Here is a 22,047-nt window from a genome sequence, read left to right as displayed (position 1 = left end):
TAGGGTTGGGTTGGGTATTGTTTACATATAATTCGATGCTGGTGCCAAATCACTGCTTTCAAAACGGTGCTAGTACCGTATTTTTCGGACTATAAGTCGCAGTTTTTTTCATAGTTTGGCCGGGGGTGCGACTTATACTCAGGAGCGACTTACAGTATGTGTGAAAGTATTAACACATTACCGTAAAATCTCAAATAATATCATTTAGCTCATTCACGTAAGAGACTAGACGTATAAGATTTCATGGGATTTAGCGATTAGGAGTGACAGATTGTTTGGTAAACGTATAGCATGTTCTATATGTTATAGTTATTTGAATGACTCTTACCATAATATGTTACGTTAACATACCAGGCACGTTCTCAGTTGGTTATTTATGCGTCATATAACATACACTTATTCAGCCTGTTGTTCACTATTCTTTATTTATTTTAAATTGCCTTTCAAATGTCTATTCTTGGTGTTGGGTTTCATTAAATACATTTCCCCAAAAAATGCGACTTACTGTATATTCCAGTGCGACTTATATATGTTTTTTTCCTTCTTTATTATGCATTTTCGGCAGGTGCGACTTATACTCCGGTGCGACTTATACTCCGAAAAATACGGTACTTACAGTAAACAGTACTGCTACTTAAAAAAAGCCTTACAAATTTTGTCCAAAACTATACTTTTTTTAAATGAATTAAATTGAGGTACAACTGTACTCTAATAATATATGATAAAGTATATACATCCATCCATCCATTTCTACCGCTTGTCCCTTTTTCAGGGTAGCGGGGGGTGCTGGAGCCTATCTCAGCTGCATTCGGGCGGTAGGCGGGGTATACCCTAGACAAGTCGCCACCTCATCACAAATGATAAAGTATAGAAATGACATAATATGATTGTTCAGTAACACATTCATCAATACGACATAACAGTCACAACAAATAAATATATCATAATTATTACGGCAAAACCAGCAGTAACACAGGAAATGTGCAAAAAAAGACGACACATTATACAGTATTTTAAGTCCATACATTTTGCGCAAATCGATCAGAATTTAAGCATTGATAAAACATTAGCGATTTTAAACTACAGTACCTTTTATAACGGTGTTTGTAAGTGTCGCAAAATAGAGGTGTGTTTTTTTTTTAGGTTACATTAATTTTATTCATGCCATGTCAAGCATTTCTCACCTAATTAATAATAGGTTAAAATATTTAAGTTAAACTCATGGCTACATTGATGCAGGATAATTGCTAGCTTGACTAACTAAACAGTGATTTATCTAATCTAAAAACTTAAAACTGATAAAAGACAAACTTTTTTTTTTAATTCAAAAACACTCATCAATCAATCAATCAATCATCAATCAAAGTTTATTTATATAGCCCTTAATCACAAGTGTCTCAAAGGGCTGCACAAGCCACAATGACATCCCACAATGATCCCACATCAGGGCATGAAAAAACTCAACCTATTGGGCACAATGAAACCACAGATGTGGGGACGTTCAAACACTAAAGCATTTTGGCCTGAGCACTTTAGCTAGATGCTCACAGTCGACTGTGCAGGTGTAAAACTAACGTCAAGCATGTGTGAGGCATTTTAAGGGCTTCAATCCGGATTCTATGCATTTAGCTTTTTAGCTTCCTATGTCGCGAGCTAACAATGGCAAGTGAAAAGCGACAGGAAGTGTTTTAAAGCTAAATCCCAGGTAATTATTACAACAGTCACTTTTCCCGCCAAAAAATAAGGAACTTTATGTTCCTGAATTATTTAGTTCGTGGAACTAAAGGTTCCTCTACAACTGTGTGGTTTGTGTTTCCACCACATTTTACAGTTCTGGGTAGTTTATACAAATCAAGAAGATGACGTATGGACAGTGGTGTGCCGTCAAGGCCATCAAGGCCTTCTCTGCTGGCCTAACGTAACCAGAAATCATGATCATAATTTAAGATAGAAGTATTTTTTAATTTACTTTCCCTAAATATCTAAAAGTATTCATATTCTCTTCATGTCATATTATGCTCGTTCCAGTGCTGTTGTTTTTAGTTTTAGTTTGTATCCAATCAGAATTCAGCTAGCTTATGTTGCCATGCTGTACCAAATCTGCCAGATGCCTTCAGAATCAACAATGCGGGTGTCCGTGCACTGTAAGCGATCGGGGACATACAGTGATAGACAATTGCGATAGCCAATCAGATCACGAATTGTTGTCAGTAAGGCCTTCTAAATGGCCTCACGTTGAACGGGACGTTTACGCGTCCTGTGATTGGATACTCATCGGGACCGTTAGCGAATGAATTTGAGAACACATAGAGTTGAGAGACAGTTGCGATAGCCAATCAGATCACAAATTGTTGACAGTAGCCTATCCAAGTAGCCTGATGTTAACGAGACTATGATTGGATACTCACTTGTCATTCCAAAGTGAGTATCCATTCACAAGTTTCAATTTAGCAGGAAGCGGGAAGTGTTGGGCCGTAGCCAGACCGGGATAACAGAGAAGGAGAACAAAACGTTGATTAGGTGGCATTGATATTTTTGAAAGGCCATTTTCAAGAAGGATATTTAAAGAAAAACTACATCTAGTGAGACAATGTCGGCCAACCCCGGAAGCTAGCTCAGCTGTTTTGGCGATGAATTGCTCGCCATTTCCACTCGAATAAGCCGACGAGGGATACCACTGGCTTATACGACGTAGAATAGGTCCTACTAATTGTGAGTTCAAATATAGAATTTTTCACTTTTAATATGTTTTTTTCAATTTTAATTTTGACAGTACCACATAAGATATGTTTTAATTGCTGATGCGTTTTAATACATTTTTAAATGCGCCTGAAAATAACCTGTTTTGTACACTGTTGATGTATTCAATGAACAGTAGTGTGTAAATGTGTTCCTGTATAGTATTTCTCCAGCAATCGAATTTTAACTTGAAAGTCAGGTTTTTGCCCACACCAAACACTCCGGTACAGTGTGACGTGTACCTCCAAAATAATCAAACCACGTGTAAATAAAAGCTGTGATTTGTCGACTTTTAGTACCTTATTTCTTGTGTGCATTTTCATTCTTTCAGCGCGTATTCATCTTACCTTCGCGAATGTCTTCTCTTCCCATTTCAGATCAACATTTTGCATTTAGTTGTCTCTCTTTGATACCCTAACCAAACTTCTGCAGTTCCTCTTACAGTATATTGTAAGACAAGTGTACAAAAAACCTAAAATCACTCAAATGTATTAGTTGGCCACTTAGAAAACATAATTCGGTGTTTAGAATTTTAAAGACCTACATTTCTCAAAATGGAAATTTTGTGAAAATTGCTCATATTATATACAGTAGTCTAAATGAAAACATGACTGACTATACATTGCATGCCTTACCTGATCGCTGTCAAAAAACTAAACTGAAACCAATTGTGCGATTGGAAACAAATCTGAGTTGACTGGCTTCTGTTCAGATCATCAGATTATTTTTCCTGCTCTGAAGAAATGATACCTGGATCCAAAATCCAATAAAACAATATGTTTGTCACAATCAATTGGCTGTTTCCTATTCAGTTTCACCACCACAGAGAAAGGACAGGGAGTGCTGGCAGGAATCCACTCTGACAAAGTCAGACAGACACACTTAGGGTAATTACTCCAAAACAGCCACCATTTATCCAGTCTATCCCAATTGAATGTATGGTGGGAAGTGAGGTACAACCTGGGCCGATCACATAAAGACAGAAAAACATTCGCAGTTTATGGACAGTTTAGTCTTAAAGGCCTACTGAAATGCGATTTTCTTATTTAAACGGGGATAGCAGGTCCATTCTATGTGTAATACTTCATTTCGCGATATTGCCATATTTTTGCTGAAAGGATTTAGTAGAGAACATCGACGATAAAGTTCGCAACTTTTGGTCGCTGATAAAAAAGCCTTGCCTGTACCGGAAGTAGCAGACCAGTAGCGTGACGTCACAGGTTGTGGAGCTCCTCACATCTGCACATTGTTTACAATCATGGCCACCAGCAGCGAGAGCGATTCGGACCGAGAAAGCGACGATTTCCCCATTAATTTGAGTGAGGATGAAAGATTCGTGGATGAGGAAAGTGAGAGTGAAGGACTAGAGGGCAGTGGGAGCGATTCAGATGCTGTGAGAGGCGGGTGGGACCTGATATTCAGCTGGGAATGACTAAAACAGTAAATAAACACAAGACATACAGTATATATACTCTATTAGCCACAACACAACCAGGCTTATATTTAATATGCCACAAATTTAATCCTGCATAACAAACACCTCCCCCCTCCCGTCCATATAACCCGCCAATACAACTCAAACACCTGCACAACACACTCAATCCCACAGCCCAAAGTACCGTTCACCTCCCCAAAGTTCATACAGCACATATATTTCCCCAAAGTCCCCAAACTCTCCAAAGTTACGTATGTGACATGCACATAGCGGCACGCACGTACGGGCAAGCGATCAAATGTTTGGAAGCCGCAGCTGCATGCGTACTCACGGTACTGTGTCTGCGTATCCAACTCAAAGTCCTCCTGGTAAGAGTCTCTGTTGTCCCAGTTCTCCACAGGCCAATGGTAAAGCTTGACTGTCATCTTCCGGGAATGTAAACAATGAAACACCGGCTGTGTTATCCGGCACACCAGTCAAGGGGTGCATTCTACGGCGGGGGTGCGTTATCCAGCACAACACCTGCCGCAATACACAGCTTCCCACCTACAGCTTTCTTCTTTGCTGTCTCCATTGTTCATTGAACAAATTGCAAAAGATTCACCAACACAGATGTTCAGAATACTGTGGAATTTTGCGATGAAAACAGACGACTTAATAGCTGGCCACCATGCTGTCCCAAAATGTCCTCTACAATCCGTGACGTCACGCGCAGACGTCATCATACCGAGACGTTTTCAGCAGGATATTTCGCGCGAAATTTAAAATTGCACTAACCCGGCCGTATTGGCATGTGTTGCAATGTTAAGATTTCATCGTTGATATATAAACTATCAGACTGTGTGGTCGGTAGTAGTGGGTTTCAGTAGGCCTTTAGTCCCGGCGCCATGACCTGTGCCCGTCCACAGAGTCAGCCGTGCCCGTCTTGGGCTGTAAGCTGTATATTTTATTCGTGTTCGTTTTTTTTTTTACATCGTAGCAAGTAAAAATAAGATGATACGTAATAAAAACAAAGGCACATTGACTAAAAGGATAACACAATTAACGGACATGTTAGTTAACATATAACTACGAGATGAACATTGTGACAGAAACAAAATCCAATCGTATTTAATTACATCTTGTCGATGGGTGGGACAAGTTCGAAATATATCCAATCACAACTCTTTAATGGTGTACATTGAAAAAAGAGAGCCAATCAGATGCTTTTCCTAGCGAGATGAGAAAGTCACCGGCAAAAACGAAATATATGGGGATATAACATGTTTCACATTGTATATGTGTACACTTGGGAGAAAGTGAAGTGGAAACATTTAATATTTACTGATATGATGCCATTGTTTATTGTTTATTGTTTATTGTTTATTGAATGGATCCCCATTAGCTGACGCCAAGGCGACTGCTAGTCTTCCTGGGGTCCATATAGGAGCATACAACATTAAAATACAAAGAATACATGCATTACCAAGCATTATACAATTGAAAAATACAACATAAGATTAAAAAAAAGCTAGTTAAAACCAGTATTAAAAATTCACGTCATGTGGGCAGCTGCAATAGGTGTATCTTCAAAGCTGTCTTGAATGACAATTTACTTTGTGAGAGATTAATGTGAGATGGCAACCCATTCCAGAATGATGTACATCTATACATGACTGTATGTTTGAGGAGATTGGTCCTGGGAGCAGGAAGTGCCATATAGCCATTGCTGGCATTCCTAGTGTCATGAATATGTATGTTAGTTAATTTTAAAAATTGTTTGTAAAAGTAATCTGGTGATTGATCTAAAATGATAGTTCTAAAGAACATAAGGAGACTACAATGCATCTTTTGTTCAACAGACAACCAGGACAGGCGTGAATGCATAAATGAAATATTAGTGCGCAAAGAACATTTAAGTACCAGTCTAGCCGCTCTGTTCTGAACAAGTTGCAGTTTGTTCAGGTCAGACTTAGTCGTAGCGGACCATATTATAGGACAGTAATGAAGATGACAGAAAACCAAGGACTGTATGACTTGACCCATTGTTGAGGTGGAGCACTTCCTGACCATGGCTAAACCTCTTCCCATTTTCATTGAAATACCATCAATATGATCGGACCATGACAGTTGACTGTCTAATAATACACCAAGCAGTTTTGCTTTTTTGACCTGCTCAATAGGTATGTCTGACATTGAAATATGAAGCTGGGGGTCATCAACAAGCATATGTCTGGATCCAAAATAATGCTTTTTGTTTTGTCAATACTCACAACAAGTTTACTATCATTTAACCAGCGTGACACTCTCTCCAGGTCCTGATTTAAGTTATTTTCTAGGTCATTTAAGGTAGAGGCAGTACTGTATGGAGTTGTGTCATCTGCATTCGTAACCATATTGGTGTTTGTTGTAACACAGGGAAGATCATTAGTAAAAATACTAAAAAGTAAAGGACCTAAGCAGCTTCCTTGAGGCACGCCGCAGTAATTGTACTTGCGTTCAGATAGGCTACCATTAAAACACACTCTCTGTGATCTTCCTGATTGATAGCTCAACATCCAAGAAAGTGACATACTATTAAAACCATATTTTCTCAGTTTGGAGATCATTATGTTGTGATCTACGACATCGAATGCCGCACTAAAGTCAATCAGGACAGTACCAACCATCTTCTTGACATCCATTTGTGACAGCCAGTCATCAGTCAGCTGAGCTAGAGCAGTAGATGTTGAGTGACCTTGCCTATAAGCATGCTGGGAACACGACATCAGTTTGTTGTAGGTAAAGTAATCTTGAATTTGTTTGAAAACAACTTTTTCCATCAATTTACTAAGAACAGGAAGTATGCTTATTGGTCTACTGTTTTTACCAGTAAAATCTTTATTTTTGTCCTTGGCCTCCTTCCAAACCCCAGGACAGACTCCATATCTTAATGATTTATTAAATATATGACAAATCGGAGTTGATACATGGCATGCCACAATTTTTAGCAATTTGCCATCTAGCATGTCCGTCCCAGCAGGTTTATCAGATGGCAGTGATGATAACAATTTCTCAATATCAGAACTACTAACTGGTACAAAATCGAACCTGCAGTTTTTACCTTTCATTATATGATTTTCAATTAATGTGCATGAGGAGGAGCCATCAGAATGCGTCATATTCACTCTCAAATTTTCCACCTTGTTTGTGAAGTAATTATTAAAATATGTGGCAATTTCCATTGGCTTAGTCAGGTAAGCTCCATCAACTTTTATATACGAATTTGTTTTACATGATGCTGATCTTCCAATTATTTGATTTAATATTTTCCACAATTGTTTTCCATCATGTCTAAAGTCATAGATCTTTGTCTGATTATATACCTTTTTATTACCTCTATTTATTTTAGTTACACGATTTCTTAATTTACGATAGATTATCTCATCAGAAAGTAGACCAGAAGAGTCCGCCAACTTTTTAGCCTGGTTACGTTGCTTCATAAGTGCTTTGAGCTCATTTCCTAACCAGGGGGCGCCATTTGCCTTGACAGTTGTTTTCCTGACAGGAGCATGCTTATCTGCAATCTGCAAAAATAACTACATGAATGTGCTCAAAGCAGCTTCGGGATCCTCCTCAAGACACACAGTTTCCCAGTTAACATGTTTCACATCATTTATAAATTTTACTTCATTAAAATATTTATAAGACCTTTTATGTATAGTCACACTAGGAGCTTTGGAGAGCTTGGTCTTCCTCCTTATTGCAATTAAGTTGTGGTCTGTAAAGCCAAGAGCTATTGATACTGTTTTAGTGCATATATCAGGAACATTAGTGAATAGGTGGTCAATGCATTTGGATGACTTTAGCCCATTTCTATTTATAGTTGATCTGGTTGGTAGTGTAATGGTCTGTGTGAGGTTACAGGCATTAGTTACAGCAATAAGTTTATTTTTCAGCGGGCACATAGCAGACCAATCAATGTTTGTGTCCCCATCAGCGGGCGAGTCATTGATTGTGACATCTACACAATTGTATGTTAAATCTGTTATTTTCTGCTTCCTCTGTTGTGCCAAAAACTGATTCTCTACCAAAAATGTATTCCCCATGTACCACCTTTAGGCTACTTCTGTCCTCAACTGATTACTACATGTGAGACAAACACTTATATTTGTGGTTATTGTAATGATATGTGTTCAAAATTATTGAAGCACTTTATCGTGTCCAATCAAATCAAATCAAATCAACTTTATTTATAAAGCACATTTAAAATTTACCACAGGGGTAGCCAAAGTGCTGTACAATGAACAGGTTAAAAGATAAAATGAGTACCGAGCAAACACAACACAACACAAACAGAACACGATAAAAAATAAATAATTAAAATAGAATTAATAAAAACATAAAAACAGGATCACAGCAGGTGTATTATGGGGCGCCATTGCAGGATGGATATCACTCAGTGTTAAAAGCCATGGAATAAAAGTATGTTTTTAAGAGAGATTTAAAAACAGGAAGAGAGGAGGCTTGTCTAACACTCAGGGGTAGGTCGTTCCAGAGCTTGGGAGCAGCAACGGCGAAAGCTCTGTCACCTCTAAGCTTCAGCCTTGTGTCAGGGACCGTCAACAGCAGCTGATCGGCTGATCGTAAGGATCGGGTGGGGCAGTAAGGCTGAAGGAGGTCGGAGAGATAGGTTGGCGCGAGGTTGTTTAGACATTTAAAAACAAATAAAAGGAGTTTAAAATTGATTCGGTAACGCACAGGGAGCCAGTGAAGGGACGCTAAAATAGGGGTGATGTGCTCACGTCTGCGGGTCTGTGTTAGCAGACGAGCAGCAGAGTTCTGCATGAGCTGCAGGCGGGCGAGGGAGGCCTGGCTAATGCCTACATACAGGGCATTACAATAATCAAGACGAGTCGAGATAAAGGCGTGGATTAATTTCTCAAGATCATGTCTTGATAGAAGCGGTTTCACTTTTGCTATTTGGCATAATTGATAAAAGCTTTTTTGAACGACGCTGCTGATTTGTTTTTCGAATTTAAAATCTGAGTCAAAGTTTACCCCCAGGTTTGTGACAGAGTCGCTGAGATACGGGGTCAGAGTGCCGAGGTCAACGTTGGGGGAGGGAGAGCGACTTGGACCGAACAACATAACTTCTGTTTTATCTTCATTTAGGCTCAGGAAGTTAGCTGAAAGCCAGACTTTGATGTCGTGCAGGCAGTCAATAAGACGTTGAACCGTGTTATTTTGTGCCATGGGAAAATAAATCTGGCAATCATCGGCATAAAAATGAAATGTAATACTGTACTTCCTAAAAATAGAACCAAGGGGGAGAAGGTAAAGCGCAAATAAAATTGGGGCAAGGATTGAGCCCTGGGGGACCCCATGTGGTAAAGGAGCTGTGGACGACATAAAACTGTCTACTTTTACACAAAAACTCCTGTCGGTTAGGTACGACCGGAACCAGTTGAGGGCGGCGCCCTTAATGCCCACACAGTTCTCAAGACGAGTGATTAAGGTGGCGTGGTCGACGGTGTCGAACGCAGCAGACAGATCTAAAAGCACCAGGACAACATATTTACCAGAATCAGTGGACAGGAGGATATCGTTAAAAACTTTTAGAAGCGCTGACTCTGTGCTGTGGAGGGCTTTAAAACCGGACTGGAACAGCTCAGTGATACCATTATCCTCTAAGAAGGGCAACAACTGACTGTAGACAACCTTCTCTAATATTTTGGAAATGTATGGAAGATTAGAGATAGGTCTGAAGTTAGAGAGGAGAGAGGGGTCGAGGCTGGGTTTTTTAAGTAGAGGTCGTACCACTGCATGTTTAAACTCTACTGGAACTATTCCAGAAGAGAGGCTACTATTGATAATGTTAAGGACACTTGATCCAATAGTAGCAAGTACCTCCTTAAACAGGCGAGGTGGGAGGGCATCTGCAGGAGAACCAGAGGGCTTCATATGACTAACTGTGTCACTTAAAAAAGAAAAGGACACCGGCTCAAACTGATGGAAAACAGAAGAGAAATGCAGGGGAACAGAAGGGTCATATGAAGGCTGAGATAGACTGGCTCTAGTTGACACAATTTTGTCAGTGAAAAAATGGAGACAATTTTCACAGAATTCAAAAGAAGCATCAAAACCAGCAGATTTGGGAGCATCAATGACAGTGTTAATAGTTTTAAACAGAACTCTGGGGTTGTTACAGTTAGAAGATATAATCTGAGATAGATATATATTCATTTCTGCCAATATACGGGAGTTGGCCTTTTCTATAGTATTAATGAGATTGTAAAGGACTATAGAGCCGATGTTAATGTGCTGAAACCTCCCTTGTTTAGACGCTACATACAATATTAACTGCTCTCTGTTCATACACATAATAAATATTAACAAAGGGTTTGGATGTATTCCTTGCCGAGAGTTATATGATAATAAAGTACATACTGTACTGTTTACGTGTTGAAATACCCTTTAAAAAGCTGAAATCAACCCAAAAGGACAAGGTAATGATTCAAAATAATATTTTGGTATTGACACATCTCTTCTGTGCATCTCCTAAGGTTATTCTAGTAATGTATGCACAGATGAGGTGTGTCAATATCAAAACATTACTATGAATCCCTTTTTTGCTACCAATAATACATTGATTTAAGACAATTAGTTTTATTGAAATGCTTTTTTAAACATTAATCTTTTTTAAACAGCTTAATAAAAGATGGACACAAACAGGCTTTTAATTACAACAACAAAGAAATTACCTGCAGTGCGTTGGTGCCTTGCCAGATTTGGTATATTGTAGGAATTCAGAATTTGTATTCCTGCTGTAGGAGCACTTGCATTCAGAGGAGACGGGCCACGCCATTGTTAGATACCAGTTTCGCACATTAATAACACAAAATGTGGATCGTTATGATCACAGTTTGATTGTCAAAGATGTTTGGTAATGTAATCTGTGATATTTCTATCTGAATAAATTATATTCTGTACATTACATGTTGTACATGTTATCAGTAATTGTGTTCATATCGCTGCATGATAATGTTTTAACCTTCTCTTTATTAATAAAGTGTACTATTCAGCCTTCTAAATATTATTTAATTGAGGGCTATCATCCAGATCAAAAAATATACCCAATATACTCCCCTCCACCTATATTCCTCAACTGATGTACTAGCATTTATTTAGGTAGAAATATCACAGATTACGTTACAAAACGTCTTTGACAAAACATGATCGGAATATAAGACTTTTCCATTTTGTTAGTGTAGCTAGACTGGATGTGACGCGTAGCGCTATTATTGTGAAGCCGGAACTGTGTGATTTGTTTGACAAGAGGTGTCTTTACATGTTTTGACGACATGAACGTCTTCAAGAAAGAAGTGACTCTAGACTCTAGACACTGAAATAAAGCTTCAACCCTCCGAATGCAAGCGCGCCAGCAAGCATTTGCTGCATTGATGAAAGCTCACGGAGATCATGGATGAAAATAATCTTGTCTTGTCGGGAGAATGTGCATGGCTGCAGACCTGGGCTTTCTATAATGTCAACTTTTCTTTGTGCATTTCTGCTTGCTATTTTAGCCCCACTTATAAGTCAACAGTAACTGAACACAACTACATTTTCCCACGCTACGGAATGGATTTAGGGTCAAACAGGATGTGTGCGCGTTAATCACGCTTCAAAAAATGTGTGCCGTTAAAGGAAATCATTGGTAACGCGTTATCGCGTTGACTTTGACAGCCCTAATCGGGAATGACCCATTGTAAGAAAATACATATTACAAAACGATTTTTCCTATAGGACATATAATACAAAAAAAACGTCATCAAAAAAAGACACCAACAGACACCAAAACAGTCTTAATCAGCCCCTGAAATCATTCAGCAGCTATAAAATTATATTGCTAAATAGACGATATGTCTAATATTTTGATTTGTGGCAGTCCATACCAAGCATACCAAGAACAGGACTGCAGCACGATCGATTCCTTTCTCACAGCCATTTTTACGCAACTGGCAGTTTGCACGTCCTTTCTAGATATACTAAACACACAAAACAGCAGCTGAAGAACAATTTCCATCCCAGTTATCCATTTTCTACCACTTGTCTGTCCTGGGGTCACGGGGGGGCTCGAGCCTATCCCATTTGCTATCGGGCAGAAGGCGGGGTACACCCTGAACAAGTCTCCACCTCATCACGGCGCCATTTCAATCTTGATAAATCACTCTGTGTGTGCTAAATGACTAAATTTACATATTCTCCCAGTATGGTGGCCATTGTGATAATCAGCATATATTCTGCATATTTATGGATTGCACTCTATTTTGCCCACTTAGTGTTGTGATTGGCAGTAAGCCATAAGTTGGAGCCCAAAGCAGAGACACAGTAGACAGGATGAACCATGAACAATTAATTTAATAAATAACAAAAAGCGCTCTACAAGGAGTTGTAAAAAGTACGACTGAAAGTTACCGGTGACAAAAGGCCACTGGGAAGCTAACAAAAGGAAACAACGTGCAAATAAAAGGCCAGACTTACTAGTTGAAATTCAACAATAAGTACTTGGGAGAATACACGCAATTAGGCAAGGAGAATCATCTAGGGTCGAGCATGTCTTAGTCCAGAGCTTAAGAGCTGGCCTAATTGGAATTGGCCCCAGGTGTGTTGCAGTGGCTCTGCCCAGGAACTCCAAATAAGGGCAACTGCAAACAAAAGACAGAACAAGCAACACAGTGGCCACATGACAGTGCCCTCCTGACCATCGACCAGACTTGGAGGAGGAGGAGGAGGCATGACCGGGGGGATTGATGGGGAGCAACGGGGGTAACTAGAGCTTCACAGCTACCGAGTTGACCACAGAGGCGATCTTGTAAGGACCCACGAATCTCGGCGCCAACTTCCTGGAAACACCAGTAAGGCGTAAGTTCCATACTAACAGCCATAAAGTCCTGACCGGGGCGATAGTCTGCGGCAGGAATCCTGTGACGGTCTGCCAACTGACAGTTACATTCTGCAGTCTGGGACAAAGCCCCGCGGGTACCTCGCCAAATCCGATGCGACTGCTGCAGGTGCAGGTTTATTTTCTTTTAAGGGGATGTTAATCGCTGAACCCAAATAGTACAAATGACAGAAAATACTCCAATTAGATAGACAGCCTACTCTAAATGATAGTAGGATTATGAAGTTAAAGCCAAGTCAACCCGAGTCAACCCGAGAACGACTGGAGCAGATTGGAATGGAACAATGAAAAAACGAATAGCTTCAAAATGATTACCCGACAGCAGCAAGGTGAGTAAGTCAGTTTGATGAGTGACAACTGCTAGGTGGAGGTGCCCATCCAGAGAATAAACCTCCTTGGGAGAATCAAGTTTAAACTTAGTCAGTGAATGTATCTTTACAAACTGTGTCCAAAAAAACAATCAGCTCCTGAGTCAATAAGAGCACCAAGTCTGATATTTTGTCCATTGCCAGTCAAGAACCCTGAAACTTGTAGTCTCTTAAAAGGAAGATAAGCAGCGTGGCGAAGAGGAATTGTCAGGGTTGGAGTAGTCACAGGCAGGTTGGTTAAGTGAACAGTCAACAGACCTGCAGGAGGTGACCTAATGCGTCAAACGAGTAGGCTAGGTTGGACAGGTAGGACACTGGCTTGGATTGCTGCGGTAGAGACAGAGTTAGAGTTTCTTACGCTGAAGACGTTAGGCAACGTCCTCCGAGCTGCATAGAAACCTTCCGTGTTTTAGATGGCGGAGGAATCCCTGTAGAACTCAGACAGGCGCTGGAGGCAACATATCAAGGTGGCGTGCTCCTATCCTCCAAATCACAGTCGTTTCTCTATGCGAACGTCAAGTGCTATAAGTTCATCCAAATCATTACGTGACTCTAATGGGACCATGTGACTCTTAATGTGTTTATCCAGTCCCAGAAAGAAGGCATCCAATAATACTGTGGCCTTCCAATCACTTTCAGCAGCGAGAATGCGGAACTCAATAGCATAGTCCAAAACCCGACGACCACCCTGGCGTACGGAGAGTGTGCAGCTTCCCGGCCAGGTGGGTTTTTCTGAAATGTTTTTTTTCATGGCCTTCGAAAATGTAGTGTAGGAGGAGCAGATGGCAGAACAGCGATTCCACTCGGCTCAGGCCCAAGCTGCCGCCTTTCCAGTAAGATGCGATATCACAAATGCTACACGGGCTCACATGCCAAACTAGTCAAATGCCCTAGCTTGGAGTCCAAAGTGCAATTCGCATTGAGTTAAAAAGGAGCATACTGCACTTGAGTCCCCAAAGAAACGCTCGGGCCTTGAGAGGCGCGGGCACAGGGCTGGAATGTTGACGTCATGAGTCAGAGGAAGGATGAGGTTGGGTGGAGGCTCAGCAACGAGTGTAGCAAGTGTAGAGGACAAGGTGCCATCTTGTAGTGAGGAAAGGAGGCTGTGGAGCTGAGTCTCAATTTAGCTTTTGCTGCTCAGCTACATTCTTTAAATTGGTGCTGAAGGAGTCCGTGCGTTCTTCCTGCCGGCCCAAAAGTTGAGCATGTGCACAAAGAGCCTTTTGGATAAAGTCAGTCTCTGCGGGGTCCATTATGGCCGGATGATTCGGTTGCGATTGGCGGTGAGCCAGAAGTCAGACCCCAAAGTAAAGACACAATAGACGGGATGAACCATTAACAAATAATTTAATAAACAAAAAGCGCACCACAGGGAGTGGTAAAAAGTATGACTGAAAGTTACCGGTGACAAAAGGCCCCCGGGAAGCTAACAAACTAGCAAATGAAACAAAGTGCAAATAAAAGGCCAGACTTACTGGTTAAAGTTCAACAAGAAGTACTTGGGAGAATACACGCTATTAAGAAGGCAGCAGAGACGAGGAGACATGCACGACGCAGGGGAAGGCAAGGAGAATCATCTGACGTTGAGCATGTCTCAGTCCAGAGCTTAAGATCTGGCCTAATTGGAGTTGGCCCCAGGTGTCTTGCAGTGGCTCTGCGGAGGAACTCCAAATAAGGGCAACTGCAGACAAAAGCAACATAGTGGCCACATGACAAAGAGGTCATATTATGATTTTTTTTTTCTACATTTAAAATACTTCCTGTGGTAAACATAACATGTGATGGTAATTCTTTGGTGAAAATTTTGCAAAGATTATATTTTACAGACAATTTTCAAGCCATTTTCTGATCATCTCGTTAGGATGTGCCAATATGTGGTCTTCTTATTTACGAGCGTCCACTTCGATTGGGTCTTTTCCCTGTCATCCATGTTGTAGTTTTTAGCGCTTCCGTATGGAGTCTACTGACAGATATAAGCTAGAACTATACGCTACTTCATTTTAATTTTTTTCTATTCATTTATTTCAGGCAATGACATTAAAAAAAAGTACATGGTAGACAACACGTAATAATATAAATTAACATAATGCAAAAGGTATGTAAGCATGATGGTCCAGTTTTGCCTGAAAGAGAGTGGGAAGAAGATAACTTTGTATTAGAAATGCAGTGGAGGGTTCATGCGTATGTACGAGCCAGTCTGCCCCACAACAAGAGGATACAGAAAAAGAAGGAACTTACTGACTACAGCCTCAGACTACAATGGCAGACTCGCGGAAACTTATTTGGGTAACACTTTACCATATGTAGATATCCGGCACAGCACCAATTGGAAAAACGTTAACAATTGGATAAATTCCAACTGGCTTTGGAGAAAGTATAAAGAAAGGCAAGATTGTTTTATAAATATCTCCGTCATGCCTTCATGGTTTGATTTCAAATTTTCGGGACTTACATAAAAATAGGTACCAATAAGTAAGAAAACTTGGTTTTGTATAATAGGTCCCCTTTAAGAAACGCAATCCTTTGCGAAAAAACTAAAACCCGCTCAGTGGCCTAGTGGTTAGAGTGTCCGCCCTGAGATCGGGTCATACCAAAGACTATAAAAATGGGACCCATTACCTCCCTGCTTGGCACTCAGCATCAAGGGTTGGAATTGTAGGTTAAATCACCAAAATGATTCCCGGGCGCGGCCACTGCTGCTGCTCACTGTTCTCCTCACCTCCCAGGGGGTGATCAAGGGTGATGGGTCAAATGCAGAGAATAATTTCGCCACACCTAGTGTGTGTGTGACAATTATTGGTACTTTAACTTTTTAACTTTAAGTATATCAGCTTTGCGTGTGCTATCAAGTTTGCAAGTGTTTTACACGCAATCCTTTAATACAGGGGTCGGGAACCTTTTTGGCTGAGAGAGCCATGAAAGCCAAATATTTAAAAATGTATTTCCGTGAGAGCCATATAATATTTTTTAACACTTAATACAACTAAATGCGTGCATTTTTAAGTAAGACCAACCTATTTAGAGTATAATAAGTCTCTTATTCTTTTTAATAACATTGTTATTCTAAAGCTAACCAATAATAAATATAATACTTCTTACCATTAATGCGACTTCTTGAACAGGTGCGGTAGAAAACGGATGGATGGATTAAAATGCATGAGAATGTTTTATAATTTGAACGTTATTTTTAAACCAGCGGAATTATTCACTACTTATCGTGTTAAGCAATGTCAGCTAAGATTTATTTGAGAGCCAGATGCAGTCATCAAAAGAGCCACATCTGGCTCTAGAGCCATAGGTTCCCTACCCCTGCTTTAATAGATCAGGCCCAAGATGTTTTACTCTGTTTGCTCAATTCTTACAGCCAAAAACACTGCAAAAGTTAAGAATTTAGTTTTAGCAGAGGTGAAAAAAGTCTCTTTCACTGACAGTATATTGTTGTGCTTTCCTGCACCATGACCGCCTTTCCGGTTGTTGTTGCACCTTCTGCAAGAAAACTTTAGAACATTGGACAGGAGGGCATTAGAACTGCAGGGAGAATCAGAAAAATGGCCATTGACAGTGTTGGGCGGTAGCTCGCTGCAAGTAGCGACGCTATGTATTTTAACTACATTTCCCTGTAAAATGGCGGTGGCTTTGCTACTTTTTGAAACAGTAGCAATTCCTGTAGCTTAGCTATTTTACACTCATTTAACGAGGTAGCTTACATCAAAGCTACAAGCTACAAAGAAGGAAAGTGGAGTGCTAATTCGGGAGGGAGGACAAAAAAAATATGGAGATAATGGTGGTTTACGAATGATGAGTCACGATTAGCTAAGGTTAGCGTGAGGCATTACGGATTGGCCAATCAGAGGCTCGATCGGGCGGGTCATCAAAACCAGGAAGCTAAATCATAACAGATCCGCGCACATGCCACATGACAACGAGGGAGTAAGAGACAGAGGGACGCTTCAAGCTGACGACTCAAAAAAAAACATACTTGAAAATGGCAGAGGGATTCTCCGTAATACCTGTAACTCTTCTCTAGTGGGGGTCCCTGGTGTATCTTTTCAAATGGGGGTTCGTGGAGCTAATGAGTGTTAATTTAATATTTAGTGTTGATGTAGCAAGATACTTTTGCCATGTAGCCTCTAGTGTAGCTTGCTACAATTCTCTGGGAATAGCTTCTCCTGTAGCTTGGCTACATTTAATCCAGAGTAACAAGTCGTCTAGTTTACTACATTTTTCAAGTAACTTGCCCGTCACTGGCCATTGGGAATCCATCCATTCATTTTCTACCGCTTTTCCCTTACGGAGTCACGGGGGGTGCTGGAGCCTATCTCAGCTGCACACGGACGGAAGGCGGTGTACACCCTGGACAAGTCGCCACCTCATCGCACTCACATTCACACACTAGGGCAAATTTAGTGTTGCCAATCAACCTATCCCCAGGTGCACGTCTTTGGAGGTGGGAGGAAACCGGAGTACCCAGAGGAACCCACGCAGTCACGGGGAGAACATGTTTGTTAATATTCTTTTCAGAGTTTCTAACAAATATTGGTTTACAATAGAGAGACTGTTGTGTATATATATATATATATATATATATATATATATATATATATATTGTGTATATATATATGGGGCAGCACGGTGGAAGAGGGGTTAGTGCGTCTGCCTCACGATACGAAAGTCCTGGGTTCGATCATGCACTCGGGATCTTTCTGTGTGGCGTTTGCATGTTCTCCCCGTGATTGCGTGGATTCCCTCCGGGTACTCCGGCTTCCTCCCACCTCCAAAGACATGCACCTGGGGATAGGTTGATTGGCAACACTAAATTGGCTTTAGTGTGTGAATGTGAGTGTGAATGTTGTCTGTCTATCTGTGTTGGCCCTGCGATGATGTGGCGACTTGTCCAGGGTGTACACCGCCTTCCGCCCGGATGCAGCTGAGATAGGCTCCAGCACCCCTCCGTGACTCCGAAAGGGATAAGCGGTAGAAAATGGATGGGTGGATATATGCGTGTGTGTAAAATGGGTCTTAGATTTTTATCATCGTGGTCTTAAAAAAGTATCCATTTGACTTGTTGAATCTGCAGAGACCCTGGTATAAAACGATGCGTTGGTTTGGAGATTTATATATGTAAACCAACTTGCAAGGTCAAACAACTGCTTCCCAAACAAGTCAGGGCTTTTCTTCCTGTCACTTAAAACAACCAGTGAGCTGAAGAGCCCAAATCGACAGTAAAATAGTGTCTCATGGGTTGGGTAAATTGGCAAACAATAGCGGAGAACTTATTATACCAATTTTTAAACAAGGGTCATCAATGAAGCACAATCATTGTCTCTAGAGATGTCGATAAATGCGTTAAAATGTAATATCGGAAATTATCGGTATCGTTTTTTTATTATCGGTATCGTTTTTTTTGTTGTTGTTTTTTTTAAATCAACATAAAAAACACAAGATACACATACAATTAGTGCACCAACCCAAAAAACCTCCCTCCCCCATTCACACTCATTCACACTCATTCACACAAAAGGGTTGTTTCTTTCTGTTATTAATATTCTGGTTCCTACATTATATATCAATATATATCAATACAGTCTGCAAGGGATACAGTCCGTAAGCACACATGATTGTGCGTGCTGCTGGTCCACTAATAGTACTAACCTTTAACAGTTAATTTTACTAATTTTCATTAATTACTAGTTTCTATGTAACTGTTTTTATATTGTTTTACTTTCTTTTTTATTCAAGAAAATGTTTTTAATTTATTTATCTTATTTTATTTTATCATTTTTTAACCATACCTGGTTGTACATATATTAGGCATAATAATGTGTTTATTCCACGACTGTATATATCGGTATCGGTTGATATCGGTATCGGTAATTAAAGAGTTGGACAATATCGGATATCGGCAACAAGCCATTATCGGACATCCCTAATTGTATCCGATTTTTTCTTTATAGTTTTTCAATATTTTCTTTGTCAGAGTTGTCTTATATTCGAGTCAATGCGAAATAAATGCATGAAAGACAAAGGAGAAGGATTTTCTGTGTCATCTACTGGATGTTGTGGGGCACTGCATTATTTGCCCCCAATGTAAAATCTCCACACACACACACACACACACCCCCCCCATTGTTTACCTGTATCTCACCTTTTTTGTAAGGGGTGCCGAAAGTTGGCAGACCCGTCAGCGATCCTGTTCTGTCTCCCTGTAATGTTTGTCTGATTTTGAATGGGATTGTGCTGAAAATGTTAATTTCCCCTCGGGGATTAATAAAATATTTCTGATTCTGATTCTGATTCTTTAGTCTTCCTGTTCTTTTCTTCCTACAGGCCTCATCATCCATGAGGGATCGTCGGTGTATCGGATTTTTAAACGATGGCAGGCTGTCAACCAGCAGTGGAAAGTTCTGAACTATGAGAAATCTAAAGACCTGGGTGACCCGGTGAGTTCAGGCGGCAAGGCGGGGGCCCGTGGCTCTCGCGGTTCTCCTCACGGGCTGGCCGGTGGCAGTGCAGGCCGCCACGGTAGGAGGCTGAGAACTATTCTGAACCACCACTGTGGATACACCATCTTGCACATCCTGAGTCAACTGCGACCCAACGACCCTCGAATCAGCGCCGCAGCCAACCGCGAAGTGGTGATGAGGGTTACCACCGTATGAGGCACGATCCGGTGTGCCGTGGGAGGAACCTCGCCTTTAAGTCCGGATGAACATGAGCAGAGGGACCTGATACGAAACATGAAAAATGAAATAGTAAAAAGACTCACAAAGGAAGCAAAGTAATGCCTTGAGCATCAACAACACACCAAGATACTTGCCAGGAGTTTTCCTCTTGTTTCTTACAACTAAGAGAAGCCAGCTGCTCCTTTTCAATAATGAAGGAAGTGATGAAAAAAGGACAAAACACATTTAAAAGACATCAAGGAAAGAAGGAGAGGAGGGAGGGAGGGGGGCATAAATAGGCTTTACAACCTAATCCAAGATGATGAGAGGTTTTTTCCAGTTCAACAAAGGATGCACAGAGACCTTTCTTTCAGTCCATCCTCTCATTCGAGTTGCATCTCTACTAGTTTGGTTTTTCTACTCAAACGTTTGATTTTGTACGGATGTATGATTTGACAAGAAACCATGTAACTCCTTACATGACAAGCATCTCCAGACACCTGTGTATAATTATTGATTTTAACAAACTTACCAATGCTGGGCAATAGACCGAAAACTGAAAGAAAACAAAGTCATGAACAAGTCTAGTAAAAAGAAAAATTAAAAAATATATATTAATATATACATCGACAAGATTTAAATACCACATACCTTCTCTGCAATAAATACATTATATGTACATTTCACTGGGAATTTTGCATGGGTATAACATTTTATTTATCACATAACATTAGCACATGACAAATTTGCTCTTTTTCGAATGGTGCTTGCCAAAATAAACACTTTGAAAACATTGGATTCCATTGCACCAACTTTTTGTCGACGTGACAAATGGCAGTGTTTACAGCTGTTTCAGCTCAAGTACAGATTGTTGCTACTGCTGCTGCTACTGCTGTGAGTTAGATTTGATAAGTAAACTATTGGATTAAAAAGTGGGGATCAAAGATCTCTTACTTCTATGTCTCTGTCTCTCATTTAACCCCACCTGGATCTTAAAGCATGCATTGTTTTTCTTTGGATAACTGTGTGTGACAATTTACTGGAATTACATTAAAAATACATCCGTTTTCTCCACCGCTACACAGCTGACTATGAACGAGAGGCGACATGCAGCCTCGCCTGATTGCCGATATATCAAAGGATATACAGACAATACGATGCATGTTTTTGGAATGTGGAAGAAAAACTCAGAGATGCTCCAATTGACATTTCCAACCATCACTTTCCTAACCGTCCTAACCACTAGGCCAAAGCCCACAGAAGAAAGAAATATCTTTATGTGGTCACAGTGCAAGTTGCCTCTGCATTAACCTATCCTCTTTAGGAGCAGTGGGCAGCCATCTTGCTGCACCTGCGGACCAGATCCGGGTCATAGGTCAGCATCTTGCTCAGGAAAGTATCCATGTGTGGATGCCGCTGTGAGATGTGCCTTGCCTGAGGACACAACAGCAACAGAAGCAGGATTCAAATCCTCTGGACTCCTGAGTCACGCCATCCCTTATTACAATCCCCCTGGCAAACACGATGGAATCACAAGAATTGGAGGATGTTCCTTCAGTTGTTTAATTTAGAAGAAAAAAACAGATAACAGACATGACACAAAACTATAGTCATTTCAAATGGCAACCTTCTGGCTTAAAAAAAAAAACACTAAAAAAAATTGAGAATGTAAAGTGTGGTTATTGGTACCAGTTTAATTTTTAGATCAAGCACAGTGAAACCCTTTTTTAATTGCTCAATTTTGAGGAAAAAACTTGGTAACCACCCCGTAAATTTTAATTTACAAAGCTGCTCACTGCTCCCCTCACCTCCCACGGGGTGATCAAGGGTGATAGGTCAAATGCAGAGAATAATTTCGCCACACCTAGTGTGTGTGTGACAATCATTGGTACTTTAACTTTAACTTTTTTAACAACTGCA

At 40.5% G+C, this 22,047-nt stretch overlaps 1 protein-coding gene across 1 annotated transcript in view; it reads left to right on the top strand.

Annotated features, from left to right (window-relative positions):
• The window catches only part of marchf9 (membrane-associated ring finger (C3HC4) 9), a 51,632-nt gene extending 30,546 nt beyond the window's left edge, over positions 1-21,086 (top strand). The window contains exon 4 of the mRNA XM_061982445.1: positions 19,793-21,086. Coding sequence (XP_061838429.1) covers positions 19,793-20,124 — 332 coding nt within the window. The 3' untranslated portion in view covers positions 20,125-21,086. The remainder of the gene's footprint in view (positions 1-19,792) is intronic.
• Positions 21,087-22,047: the final 961 nt, after the last annotated feature.

Source organism: Nerophis lumbriciformis, linkage group LG01 (genome assembly GCF_033978685.3).
Source record: "Nerophis lumbriciformis linkage group LG01, RoL_Nlum_v2.1, whole genome shotgun sequence".
NCBI classification, from domain to species: domain Eukaryota; kingdom Metazoa; phylum Chordata; class Actinopteri; order Syngnathiformes; family Syngnathidae; genus Nerophis; species Nerophis lumbriciformis.
The sequence above is the reverse complement of the archived record's forward strand: the minus strand, read 5'-3'. Positions and strand labels throughout refer to the sequence as shown.